This window comes from Budorcas taxicolor, chromosome 3 (assembly GCF_023091745.1).
Source record: "Budorcas taxicolor isolate Tak-1 chromosome 3, Takin1.1, whole genome shotgun sequence".
NCBI classification, from domain to species: Eukaryota; Metazoa; Chordata; class Mammalia; order Artiodactyla; family Bovidae; genus Budorcas; species Budorcas taxicolor.
In genome coordinates this window covers 1,093,967-1,108,783 of record NC_068912.1, presented here as the reverse complement: position 1 = coordinate 1,108,783, position 14,817 = coordinate 1,093,967, and the positions used below count along the sequence as shown (strand labels likewise).

The window sequence follows — 14,817 nt, the reverse complement described above, 5'->3', positions numbered from 1 at the left end:
GGAAAAGGAGTGCGTCAAGGCTGTATATTGTCACCCTGCTTATTTAACTTTTATGCAGAGGACATCATGAGAAACCTTGGGCTGGAAGAAGCACAAGCTAGAATCAAGATTGCCGGGAGAAATATCAATAACCTCAGATATGCAGATGACACCACCCTTATGGCAGAAAGTGAAGAGGAACTAAAAAGCCTCTTGATGAAAGCGAAAGAGGAGAGTGAAAAAGTTGGCTTAAAGCTCAACATTCAGAAAACGAAGATCATGGCATCTGGCCCCATCACTTCATGGCAAATACATGGGGAAACAGTGTCAGACTTTATTTTTGGGGGCTCCAAAATCACTGCAGATGGTGATTGCAGCCATGAAATTAAAAGACGCTTGCTCCTTGGAAGGAAAGTTATGACCAACCTAGATGGCATACTGAAAAGCAGAGACATTACTTTTCCAACAAAGGTCCATCTAGTCAAGGCTATGGTTTTTCCAGTGGTCATGTATGGATGTGAGAGTTGGACTGTGAAGAAAGCTGAGCGCTGAAGAATTGATGCTTTTGAACTGTGGTGTTGGAGAACACTCTTGAGAGTCCCTTGGACTGCAAGGAGATCCAATCAGTCCATTCTAAAGGAGATCAGCCCTGGGTGTTCTTTGGAAGGAATGATGCTAAAGCTGAAGCTCCAGTACTTTGGCCACCTCATGCGAAGAGTTGACTCATTGGAAAAGACTCTGATGCTGGGAGAGATTGGGGGCAGGAGGAAAAGGGGACAACAGAGGATGAGATGGCTGGATGGCATCACCGACTCGATGGATGTAAGTTTGAGTGAACTCCGGGAGTTGGTGATGGACAGGGAGGCCTGGCGTGCTGCGATTCATGGGGTTGCAAAGAGTTGGACACGACTGAGCAACTGAACTGAACTGAATTTGACTAATCTCTGTGAGGCATCAAAGTAGAAAAATCTGTTGGGCAATTGATTGTAGGTTATGGAGTTTAAAAAAGGTGGCAGAGCTGGAGAAGTGAATCAGAGAATATTATGCATGTAGATGATAAATGGAAGTAGGTGAAGTCATCTAGGAAGAAAGTAAAACCTGAGAAGTCTAAAACATCTGAAAAAATAATCAGAAAAAATTCTAGAATTAAATGTTTTGCTAGAGGAGAGCTGATAAAGGGGATGGAGAAGCGACAACCACACCGAGAGGTAATAGGGAAGGTATTACAGAGCATGAGGCCAGGAGAAGAGAATTTTCAAATGAGAGTTGTCTGCTCTCTTGTGTAGCAGACACAGAAGAGTTCTAAAAATTCTCCCACTAGATTAGTAAATTCAGAGGTGGTCAGTCTCATTAGTGAGAGCAGTTTCACTGGATTGATAGAGGGCAGATTTAGGAGAAAAAGTAGAGATGAGAAGTAAGAAAAGTTCAATAAGCAAGGAGAATGGTAGCTGGAGGGGAAAGTGGTTATAGAGAGAGTTCTTCTAATCTGTTCATTTTCATCTGGAAGTCACATTTTACCATGCTAAGTAATCTGATCAATCAGAGGGACAGACAGATTGGATTTTAAAAAAAAATAGAATGTAGCTTAAGAAAGAGTCATGAAAAGAAAAACACTGGATGAGAATTTTGGTAGGGTTTATGTGCCACATGGGGTATGCATTTTTGCTTATTTTCTTACTATCTGTTCTCCCTCAAAACTGTAAGTGAAATAGGAATAGAAGACTTTTATGAACAGAGGGGTATAAGACTTAACAGTTCTGGAGTACAGGGAAAGAAAGGCTATGTCACATAGATGGAATGACAACTGTATTTCAATCCATAAATTTTAAATATCAGAGGGAAAATGGAACCAGGCACAGTCTGATTCTATATGTATCCCAACCCCATGTTTTAAGTTTAATTCACTTTTTTGTGTTATGTCATGAAAAAAGTATATTGGATTAAAATGATCGTTACTGATATACAGGTGGATTTTGATTGCCAGAAGTAAGATTTGACTCTATAGACTATTACTTCCAAAAGATTATATAGGAGAGATTTCCTAGTAAAATATGAGTGATAAAGTTGTACTTTGTTTTTGGCTTTCATAAAATAGTTCATTTCTGTATAAAGTCAGATTACACTAGTGAGAATGTTGAGTTTCAAAATGAGAGCCTTGCCTCACAGTCATCTATGTGGTAGATAGGAGTTCTCTGTTTAGAATCTACTCCTAGAAACAGTTTCTCCACTTTGAATCAGAATATGCTTCCTTATACAAATGATTGAAGATTTGGATATCCAGTAGTCTTGTGTTATGCAGAAAAGTTATAGGTTCCTGACATATAAAAATGGAAATTTTACCTTAGCCTAGAAATTATACTTGAGATGTTTGCCCTTTCTATGTATGTCAAGCAAGTTGGGGGTGTAAAATTTGTGGAGAAAGTTGAGCTTAATTATTGATGTATCAATATTTTTTTCAGAGGATTTCATCATACATTTTGTTTCCTTGTAAATTGATTTTTATTTTAAACATTGGGCATAACAAAAGGGAAAATATTGGCAAGTTCTTTGTGTAATAGAAAATCCCTGAGGCAAGGAATAGATTATTTCTACATGATCCACAACTTATCTACTATACATGATTAATGGGTGATTGTACAGTTAGAATAGTGACCTAGCAGCAGAGAAAATGTTGGGCATAGTGGTTCTGAACTAATTATTGTGGCAATATTCTACTTAATTATCATAATTTTGATAACTTTGTTTAAATTTATACATAGGATAGGTCTCCAGGGACATCCTGGCTAAAAGACCAAACAATATTTAGATGATATACAAACCTAGTTACCAAGATAGAATATTTTGTTATCTACTTTGAGCATGTTTTTTTTTAGAGCCACAAATGTTTATAGTCAAAATGCACAGACTGAATGATTTGAAAACGTATATTAAACAACAACAACAAAAGTTTATTTGTGGTTATGACTGTGAAAGGCTTGGAAGCTACCTAATTAAGTAAAGGTCAAAGAAGTTCCTTTCAAATTATATTCCAGCCCATTCTATAATTTTTTTTTCTGAGCCAGTGCATTAATCTGCAAAGGGCTCTTTCTGGAAAGGATCTTTTATTTTAAATTTGCTTTCTAGAATCTCACGTTACTGACTATTCACTTCTAACTCCAAAGAATGAAGTCTTTTACAGTACATTGTCTTGATTTTTATGTTGTTATGACTGTGCTTCTGAAGCATATGTTTGAATGGGTGGTACTTTGCCTGGATAGAGATAACTCTAAGCTACTAACATCATCTGTTGTTCTTAATAGTTGAACTCAAAGCAATATGTATGGCCGCCTTAACAGGGTTGAACAAATTTAAAGTGGTTTTTTCCCCTCACACTGTCCTTGTGCTGAGTGCACCACAATTTTATTGACAGTTTAATCTCTTAGTGCCCTGGAAAAGATACAGGGTAGTTTTTCAGTAGTCTGATGCCAATGTGACAGTTTGCATTACCAGAACTTTGTCAAAGTTGTTGATTTATATATCATTTCTGAGAAATAATACCGACAGTTGATATTTCTTAATTAAAATGTGTTGAGGAATCTTATTTTCTACTTAGTATTCAAATTTTTTCCAAGATAGTATAGTAAGTAAGAACTTCATGTAGAAAGAAACTTAGAGAAAAAGAATCTACCACATTATTATCAGTTTCATCATCTATAAAATGGGGATAAAAGTATGTGCTACAAAGGTTATACATACCCTGGGACATAGTAATGTTCAACAAAATTTAGTTATTTTTATGATGGTGCGTTCTATGTAGTCATTGGATTTGATTAAGTTCTCAACGCCAAGACTCCTCCTAGATTAAAATCTCTACTTTTTAATTTCAGTAATATATTTCTAAGTAAGCATGCAAATAATGCAGTTTTTAAGATGTATTTGCTGATCCAGATTCTAACAGACAGCAAAGTTATTGAAAATTAAAATGTTTACAAGTATTTTTTCAAATAAGGTAATAATAAAATTAATTTCTTGGTTCTTTAGATTTTTATAGACCTTTTTAGCTTAAAATGTGCACTTTATTAGAAACTTTGTTTATTAATTTATCTACATTTCAATCTGATAGGTTGTATACATCAAGAAGAGGAGTATTAAATTAGGAAGATTAGAATGAACAAGGCTAGGAAATAAATGTTTAAATTTCAGATATATACTTGCATCATTGCTTCAGTTGAAGAAACCAGGTTCTGTGTTGTGCAGTGTTTCTGCCTGAGATGTTATTTATATTTAACGCTACAAAGAGAGAACTAGATGGGGGCAGGGGGTGGTCTGAAATATTTGTAACTAACAGAGATACAATGATGGGCCCATTTTACTCCAGGCTGATGACTTCATTGACAGTTTAAATGAACAAAATCTGTCAACTGTAGTCATTTTGTAAATTAAATGAGTACTGCTGTGCTTTGCATGTATTTTTATAATGTGTGGGTTATATTCCAGAGAGATTAAATAATAACTTGGTAAGAGGTAAAGTGAAAGTGAAGTCACTCAGTCGTGTCCGACTCTTTGCGGCCCTGTGGACTGTAGCCTACCAGGCTCCTCTGTCCATGGGATTCTCCAGGCAAGAATGCTGGAGTGGGTTGGTAACCTCGGAAGAAAGTATTAATTCCCACTGATCATCTTAAGGATACTTCTTGCTTTTGGAGGTTGGAGGTGGTCTTGGAGGTTGGTAGATATTTTCTACACCCTTTTGACCTCTCAACAGCTAGCTCGTTGTCTACTATATTCCTTTAGTCATAGCATCCAAATATCTATACTGCTAAGTCGCTTCAGTTGTGTCCGACTCTGTGCAACCCCATAGACGGCAGCCCACCAGGCTCCTCCATCCCTGGGATTCTCCAGGCAAGAATACTGGAGTGGGTTGCCATGTCCTTCAATGCATGAAAGTGAAAAGTGAAAGTGAAGTTGCTCAGTCGTGTCCGACTCTTAGCGACCCCGTGGACTGCAGCCTACCAGGCTCCAACTCTTAGCAACCCCATGGACTGCAGCCTACCAGGCTCCATAGCTGCCTCTAATTTTACTCAAAAAGGAAGTTTTGATAAAGCATTTAAATGGCTTCTTTTTTAAAACTTTTTTTAATTGAAGGATAATTTCTTTATGGTATTGCATTGGTTTCTACCAAACATCAACATGAATCAGTAAATGGCTTTTTTAAAAAAATTTTGTATTGTAGCATAGTTGAATTTACAGTGTTGTCATGTTAAATCTTCCTACAGTTCTCTCACACGTGCTTCCCCCCGTCTCCATTTCTTCTTTACTTTAAAAGGAAAATAATAGCAAGGCAGTTTATAAAATGTTTGAGAGATAATGAAAAAAATAGCCCCAACTCTACCTCTTAACTAACCTCTTAATCTTATCATTCAGCTTTTTGGCTGTCATCACCAATTCCATATCTTAAGAATGACTGTGGTTGTGGCATTAGTGGAACAGAAATTTCAGCAACATAACTAAAGAGTAAGGGAAGGCTGTGTGTGGACAAGTGACTGACAGCGCATATGTCAAAGGCTGGCAAGGGCGGGACAGATGCGTTAGACGTGCCATTTGGAAATCCCTGGGGGTCCAGTGCTTAGGACTCTGGCTTTCACTGCCAAGGGTGCAAGTTGAGTCCCTGGTCAGGGAACTAAGATCCTGCAGGCCTCATGATGTGGACCGAAAAAAAGCCCTGTTCTTGATAATTTCACATAAGCTCAAGATAGGTTAATTTGGTCATTTTATAAGAGAGCCATTTGGTAAAATACCTCCTCTAAAACACTGAATTATCATATCTTTGAAAGTTGTAATGGATGGTTAATTTTTTTTTTCTCAGCAACTGTTTATATCAAGAACATAGTCAACAGAAGTAGTACAGAAACAGAATGAATACCGTTTGGTAGGCCAGCTTTATAACTGATTAAAACTTTTACTTTCAAAAAGCAATTAATATTATAGGAGAGGATGTCACGTGAGTTGGAAGTGAAGATGTAAGAATGGATACTCCTGAATTTTATCAGCTTGGCTTCTCCTCTCTTGGAGAGCAATCCTTTTTCCTTTCTGCTACTGTTCTGTATTCTTAAGTCTTGTTAATTGTCCTCTCACAGGATAAAAGCTAGAGCAGAGTTTCTGTCAGGTTCTCTTTTAGTAAATGCTCTAGCGTGTTCAAAGGAATGCAGAAAGATAAACGTTCCTTATTGCAATAAAAAGTGGGCCCAGTAACCGAAAATCTTGAGTAATTTTGATTTCATCAAGTTGTTACTGCTTAGGTTGATACGGTTTTCATGACAGAAAGCTGCTTTTTAGTACCATCAGGTACTGTATCAAGTCCTTGAAATAGTATCCAAAAAATAATTATGTTACAGATGAGTTTTCTTTCTGCAAGGAACTGGCAGAAATATTACATGTTTGGTTATATAGCAGTTTTTATTCTCTATACATTTTGATGTCCCCCCAAGCTGTTATTCATCATAAAATGAAAAATTTGTAAAGCCCTGTTCAAATTTGTCTTTGAATATCTGAGTACTCCTTTTGGAGAGGAGGGAACAGGTGGCTTTAAAATGATTTGTATTGATTTCTGAGTTTCTTAATTTTTATTTACCATTTTATAAAGATTTTATATGTTGAGATAGACATGTATTATGAGTATTAGCTATGGACTCAAGATGGAGTTGCCTCCCCATAATTTAGAAAACAAATTTCTTTCAGGATTAGTCAGGAAGGGGAGAATGGAGTATATCAAAAGCTATGATCTTGTAACAGAGTTTTAGAAAATAACTAAATTTTTCTCCCCCCTCCTTCCCAATAGAGTACAGGCTGTAATCCCTCCCTAGATTGTGAGTCTATGAATTTGAAAGAACAGAAAGAATTTGACAGCAGTTAATCGCAGCAAAATTTTTTACTAAACAGCTTCTTTTGGAGCCCTTGCATCTTCTCAGAATTTCTGAAGGAGCCAATGATAATTATTCTTAATGCTCTAGCAACTGAAGAAAAAAAGTCCTGAGAATTCCATTAAATAAAAATACCAGTTTATAAAGTATGTCATTTCATGTTAATGTTCTTTGATTCCCTAACAACTAAATATGGTTCTCAAATGTGTGTGATTTTCATCTGAATCAAAGGGAGTCATGTTTCAAAGCTAGAATTTGATTCAATGCCACTTTGAAATATAGAGTATTTCTATAACACTTGCTTTTGAACTTTAAGTGAGAACCATAACAGATGTGAGAAAGAGTTATGACAAGGACAGCCTAATTTAAGTTTTAGAAATTTTAGGAAATGTCATCTTTTTATTGATTTCAGAGACTTTTTTCAAATGTTTTAAACACAATTTTCAGATAACAATAATGAAAAGCTGAGCCCCAAACCAGGGACAGGTGAACCAGTTTTAAGTTTGCACTACAGCACAGAAGGAACAACTGCAAGCACAATAAAACTGAACTTTACAGATGAATGGTAAGTTGCTGCTTTCGTGCCGGTGTTCTTAGCCACTCTGTAGGATTGTGTTAGATGTTATTTTTAACAGTTCATCTTTGTTTTGCAATAATGTATTGGTTCTCAAACTTTAGCATGCTTCAGGATCACTTGGAGAGCTTCTTAAAACACAGATTACTAGACCCCACTCTCAGAGTTTGAGGTGGAGTCAGAGAATTTGCATTTCTAAAAAATTCCCAGGTGATACTGATATTGCTGGTCCTGGGATATTTTTCTGATAGAAAATGCAGAAGATGATCAGTCACCAGTATACTAATAGTGCAAAAATTAAGAAGCCTAACATTTTGGAGCTTTTTGCAGGCTTGGTCCAATGTAAAAGATGTATGTTTATGTATATATACATATATATTTTTGGTTTGACATTATTTTAATGATACTGAATATATTTAATTCTCCCCTACACTTAGAGTTAACTTTATAATAAATATTCCCATATTACTACTTAGTTTTCGCAAATATTATCTTGTCAGCTAATAGAATCCATCAAAAGGACATACCATAGTTTTACTTATCCATTTCCTTTTAGTTAGGGTGAAGTTACTTATTTTTACCAAATAAGACTATGAATATCTTTGTTTACAAGCTTTTTTCTACTTTTAAGGTGATTGATTTGGGGTACTTTTTCCAGAAATAAAACTGTATCTAGATTAAAAGATATTGAAAAATTATTTTCAAAAGGATCATCTGTCATTACATTTCTCCCAACAGCATATGAAAGTACATGTTTTGCTGTCTCCAGGCCAGTATTCAATATCAGTATATTCATTTATTTGTAACTTATGTATTTGATTTTTCAGTAATTTTTATTTAGTTTATTACTAGTGAGTTTGAACTTCAGTGGTTGTATAGATTCTTTTTGATGGCATTTCTGATTATTTTTATTACTCATTAATCTAGTTAAATATGATATTTAAAAAATGAGCTATGTGAACTTCCTAAATTCTTTGCCATTGTCTCATTGCCTTTATCATGAGAGACAGCATCCAAAATACTGTATTTAAGTTTATTTCTGTTATTATATAAATTAACATGTAGGCAATGTAATCTTTCTTAACACAATTAATTATATATTAATATAATTATATGTGATTAATATATGGTGGTTATGTTAATCATTTAATAACCAATATATTAATTATTCCAGATAATTGATATATTAAATTGTATGTTATTATATATTATATGTTAGTATAATATATAATATGTTGTATATAAATGATATATAATATAGTTATATATTGTTTATTAATATATAATTAATTATATGTTGGTATATTATAATATTTGTTCTAATTCACAGGTTTCCATTTGTGTTTCTGTGTGTTTCTTTATATTAAAATCTTTGATTAAATAGGATTTTCATATATTATTATTATTGAATACCTTCTGTGTTTCAGAGACTGCTCTAGACTTTGGGAATACACTGATGAAAAAAATAGACAAAAAAAATTCCCTGCCCTATTTGAGCTTACTCTTTAGGTATGGGAGGCAGACAATAAACATAATAAATAATGAATTGTATAACAAAAGCCTATTAAATGGTATTAAGTGCTTTGGAAGAAAATAGACCAGGTAAAGCTGATTGGAAAACCCCAGGAAAGCGTAGGCATCGTTGAGAAGATGACATTTGGGCAGTTTAAAGGGTAAGGAGGAGTGAGCTATGCATATCTGGGGGAAGAGCATCCTATGCAGAGAGAAAGCCAGTACAATGGCACTGAAGTAGGAGCAGTCTTAGTATGTTCAAAGATCTGAAAAAGAAAACAAAGCAAAACAGTGTAGCTAGAGTGGAGTGACCAAAGGAGAGAGTAGTAACAGATAAGGCCAGTCAGGGAAGTGAGGAGGGTCTTAAAAGGAGGAAGGATATCTCTGGCTGCTGTGTAGAGAATAGGCCTTCGGCAGAAACCGAAAGACCAGTTAGAAGGCTTTGGCAGTAAGCAGGGTGAGAGGTGGTGTTCAGTCGCTTAGTTGTATCTGGCTCTTTGAGACCCCAGGGACTGCAGCATGCTAGGCTGAGGTGGTGTCTTGGACCAGGATGGGGGCAGTGGAGGCAGTAAAGAGAGATTGGATTCTAGGTGTATATTTGAAGGCATGGCCAATAGAGTTTCTTTATGATCTCTACTGTTGGACCTCAGCTTTTAAAAATTATGATATCCATGGCTCTTTTTCTTAGTATATAATTTAAGACCACAAAAGATTATCGTATTTATTCTTAAGTCTTTTCTCATGTTTCTGTACAGAAGGGACTGATTTCTTATCAAGAATCTCATCTGAGCATATTTTAACCAAACATCTTTAGTCCCACTCTTCTTTTGAATGGTACTTTTTCTTCTTTGAAAACTAACCATGAATTATATTCTCTTACTCACTAGTTTCTTATTTCTTTATCAAAAAAGTAGGTAGCCTTTTTTTCTGGTTATAAAAATATTCTGTATTCATTATAAAAAAGATTTAAAAAATGCATTCTTTTTCATCTATGCCAGTATGATGTCTTGCTTTTATTTTAGTTTCTTTGATGACAGGAAGGCAATAGAGTACACAGACAAATAGTTGGGACTCTGAACCTGACTAGCTGTTGGACCTCTGTAAATACTAGTTTTTTCGTCTGAAAATGGGAATATTTAATACAACCTTCCTCAGGGTTTATTGGGAAGATTTAATGAGACCATGCCAAAAAAGTACACAGCGCTAACTTAGCTCATTGACTGGCCCATGATAAGCTTTAAATATTGTTAGCTACAATTGTCATCTTTTATAAATTGCCTTTTAAATCCTTGGCCCAGTTTTTTACTGTGGTGTTTATGTTTTTCTTACTGACTTATAAGAGCTGTATAGAATTAAGTGAGGGTAATATCATTTGTCTTCATTTGTTGGAGATATTTTCCCCAGTTTATTGTTTGTCTTTAAGTTTGCTTACGGTAGTTTCACTTTATGGTTTCAGCCTGTGAGCTAATTAATGCTCCTTGTCCTTCTCAGAATTAGGGGAAGATTTCTTCTTGATTTCCTTTTATAGTTCTGTGCTTTTATATCAAAAATATGTTTAATCTTTTTATAGTTTATTTTACCATAAAGTATGATGTAGGGCTTATAGCTCAATTCTTCCACATGGCTTTTCCTTTTTCCCAGTAACTTTTATTGAACGATCTAGTTAGTCATTTATCTGTGATTTTAAACTACCATATTCACACATGCTGAATGTATTTACTGGATTATTTGTCTTTTCCACTAATGGCTCTGTCTTCTTACATCAGTGCCCTATCATAACGTCTACACTGAGCATTCTCTTTAAGCCTGGATCATAGCTTTCTCAACGGGGGAAAAAAAATATTTATATATCACATTGGCTTATCTTTATCAGAATTGCTATACTCAACTTTTTGGTTGAAAAGAAATACACGTTCATTGCAAAAGAAATAAGAATCTAAAGAAAAGTTGAAAAAAAAATTAACAGTAACCCAACTGAGATGACAGTTAACATTGGTGTCATCTTTCTGATATTTTTCTGATAAATATTCTTTCTGATCTTTTCCTCTGTGTATATACCCATGTAGATATGCATTTTTCTTAAAAATATATATGGATGCCATTAAAAAAATTAAATTAACTTCCATAATTAGCCAAAAAAAGCTTTTGTAAAATTTTGACAAACATTCCATGATAATTTGCATTGTTTATTGAGTCACTGCTATTTGTCTATGATTAACGTTTTTTAAGTTGTTGTAGCCGTTCAGTTTTTTCTTGTTCACATCTTTACTAAATTTAAGAAATTGTTCCATTTTTCTGAATTTAATTTTAACCTTAATAAGATTGTTATACATTTTCTTCTATTTTCTTTCCCACTCAATTCCCTTTTTACACATATGTCATGATTTGTCACAGAATGTTCATTGAAAATTATTTATTTAACTTGGTATGGTGTTCTTCTCTAGCCAGAAATTCTAACAGAATTATGGTTATCATCAGGTAGGTATTAAAATTAAAATAGAAAACATCATTCTCTCCTTCTACAAAACTATGGTGTCGATCACTTGCCATATTTGAACAGCAGTCTAGAACTGGCAGTGATCTACAAAGGGCAATTCAAAGACCAAAGAAACTTCCAGGCCTCTTTTCAAGTAGCAATTTAAAAGTAGCCTAGAACAACAAAGTCTAAAAGGGTGTATCATCAAAGTTTGTAAAATCAGTAGGAATTTTAATATGTTGAAACATCTGTAGTGAGGACAAGAACAGAGATTATGTAATTAAGTTAAAATTCAATAGAGAGACTTGTAAAAATATATACCAGATCGTAGGAGCATCAGTCAGTGAAGAATTTATATTTTTAAATCTCTCTTTAATATTAAAAGTGGATTGGAATAATCACCTTGATTTTTTTTTAAGTGATGTTTCACAAGTACTGCTAATGTAAACCTTGTGTTTTATTTGTATCCTGATTTTTTTTAGTCAGCTTCTCTAGTTGTAAAATATTACAGTCTGAATTTTTTTGATCAGCTTCTCTAGTTGTAAATTACAAAAATTATCCTAAAAGTTGACATATATTAACTTCTTGGTGACATAGCTTGTCTTGATTGTAGGAGCAGTACTGCCTCAAGTTCCAGAGGAAATGGGAGCCACTGCAAATCTGAGGATCAGGAGGAATCCTTGGCCCCACAGAGCCCAGTGCAGCCACCAGAAGGAGAGAGTGAAGCAAGTAAGGTGATATTTTGTCCTGACAAAACCCGATGTTGGATGTTTGTTTACCTATTTTTCTGATACATCAGGGCTACAGTTTTGTTTTTTAACTTTTGCATCAATAGTCCACTTACTGCAGTTGAATCAATAGCAAATGCAAAAGATAGGGACCTTAAGCATTTAAGATGAGGCATCACAGGGAAGTGTAGTTGCCCTCTGCGGGTACAGGGGCCAGGATAGATGGTCACCATACTGACAGTACATTAGATACAGATGTTGGTTTGAGTTATCATTACCGTTTTTATACCTAGCAGTGAAATCCAGAGTATCTATCTTGATTTTTTTCAAAGAATATAGGTTGTTTATGGAGGGAAAGAAAAAAGAGTAAAATCTAAACAAGTTATGAGTGAATCCTGTTTCATATAAGAAGAGCCATTTGGAGAATGTTTTTAGAACGCTTTCCTGGAATATTTTTATGTGATCATCATATGAAATTTAGGGATTAGTACAGCCTTGGAGAAGGAAATGGCAATCCACTCGAGCACTCTTGCCTGGAAAATCCTATGGATGGAGGAGCTGATAGCTTACAGTCCATCAGGTTGCAAAGAGTTGGACACGACTGAGCAACTTCACAGCCTTAGAACACAGTAGATTTTCAGTACATAGTTGATAAATGAAGTCATGAATTGTTTTTCATTAAATGAATACATACTTCAGCGTAACACAGCTAACAAGAATTAAATACATATAAGATGACTATCTAGCAAGCAGATGTACAATTAGGATCAAAAAAACCTGATCCTTCATAGGTCTATGGAATTAAATCCCAGAAATAAATATTTTCAGTAGCCGAATAGAATTTATGGTGAGGCTAACTTTACTCTTTGCTCATGATAGTTCAAATTAGACCAAGTATATGACAAAAGGAAGAAAAATACTCAGTTTTTAAGTTTATATTCTTTGACATTTAGGAGAAAATAAAATCAAAATTGAGGAATGTCAGTTGGGAGGAATAATCTCAAGCAGGATTCTTCACATAGAGTTCATGAAGGTCCATGCATAGACTTTGGGAAGAGGCAGTGGGCAAAAGTGATAAACAAATAGCAAATACCCACATCTGTTCCTGATGGTATTTTACAGTTTTGTGGGTACAAACATAGTATTTGCACTATACTCTGGGGAGTTTTTATCTGAGTGTCAGAGGTTTCTATGACCCTAAAAGGGTTAAGAACTGCTTATGTATAGGACACCTAGAATATTAATTAAATTAGTGTTTATTTTTCTTAAAAAAAAAAAAAAAAAGTTAGGATTTAAAGATGATTTGGTTTAATTCCCAGAAACTCCTGAAGAGTCGTCAGAGGATGTGACACTGCAGGAAGGTGCGTCTACAGAAAGCGCAGCTCAAAGCCACATAGACACAGGTGAGTCGCTCTGTTCTCTGTAGGTGATCCCTTCATGTAGGAAAACAGGAAGCCGTACTCTGTGTTAGTCTCTCCAGAGTTAGAGACCGCTTCCAAATAGATGTATTGTGGGATTTTGTTCTTCATGTAGGGGAATTAGGTTTATATTAGAAAATGTCTGAAGTTAGATTAAGTAAGTAGTGTTGCTGACATGACCAGTTGTTACTACTTTATTTTCTGACAGCACAAGCAGATAAGTTTACTTCTGAGTCATTGGATTCTGGCTCAGGAGAAAGGAATGACTTCAATCTTGATAGCCCTTGTGGGGTTGCAGAAGAATCCACTTTGTCTGAAAAAGGCAAAGAACCAGGAACTTCAGATCAAACTAGCACTACAAGTGCTTCCAGACATAGTACCAGCAATCCTGAGCCTCAGTCACAAACAGAAGCTATCGGGCCTTCGGCCCATGAGGAGACGTTGACCAGGGACTCTGCTCTCCAGGACACAGATGACAGTGACGACGACCCGGTCCTGATCCCAGGTGCAAGGTACCGAGCAGGACCTGGTGATAGGTTGGTAAATTTTTAATTAACATGAACTATAAAAATATAATTCACAAGGCTTTATTTCTTTCTTTGAAGTTAAAAGAATCTCTCCATTTTTGACAGTTACTTCCTCTAAATGTGTCTCAGGCATATAAACTCATAGAATTTTGTGAACTATAAGTAATTTCACATATTACATATTGCATTCTTTGAGCAAAAGAATATAAAGAAGATACAAAGAATTGCTGTTTATCTTCAGCACAAAGGCCTGGTCTTCAGTTTACAGAGTCAGAGGAAGGAATATTGAGGATGACCAACAGGTCATTTACCGAGTTAGGCTTATCTTTAGTTGTCAGATTGCCTCATAGAGAGCTTGGCCTTTTATCAGTTTGGGGTTTTTTTAGCGCTTAATTTTTCTGCTTTTCTCTTAACCCTGGATTAAGGTAGTGTGATAAAGTTCTCTTTTTGAGAACACTGTGTTTTTCTCTGACTTTTACTAAGTAACTCAGTTTCAGAAACGAAAAGTCATACCAAGTAACAAATATTTTAACTGCAGTAAAGAATTAAATTGCTTTACATGTTCATAGCTTTTCCACTTTTGATTTTATGTGTTCATAAGGATATATTTTAATTTTTAGTGGATAAAGTAAATCTTTAAAGTATGTTGCATTTCATACATTCCTAAAACTATTTCTATAATTAGTGCCATCATATCTCATTGTAAG

At 35.0% G+C, this 14,817-nt stretch overlaps 1 protein-coding gene across 6 annotated transcripts in view; it reads left to right on the top strand.

Annotated features, from left to right (window-relative positions):
- Positions 1–14,817, top strand: part of DCAF6 (DDB1 and CUL4 associated factor 6) — a 184,518-nt gene that overhangs the window by 130,783 nt on the left and 38,918 nt on the right. For all 6 annotated transcript variants that reach the window (XM_052636548.1, XM_052636547.1, XM_052636546.1 and 3 more), the window contains 4 exons: positions 7,323–7,440; positions 12,051–12,166; positions 13,485–13,568; positions 13,792–14,119. In XM_052636548.1, coding sequence (XP_052492508.1) covers positions 7,323–7,440; positions 12,051–12,166; positions 13,485–13,568; positions 13,792–14,119 — 646 coding nt within the window. The remainder of the gene's footprint in view (positions 1–7,322; positions 7,441–12,050; positions 12,167–13,484; positions 13,569–13,791; positions 14,120–14,817) is intronic.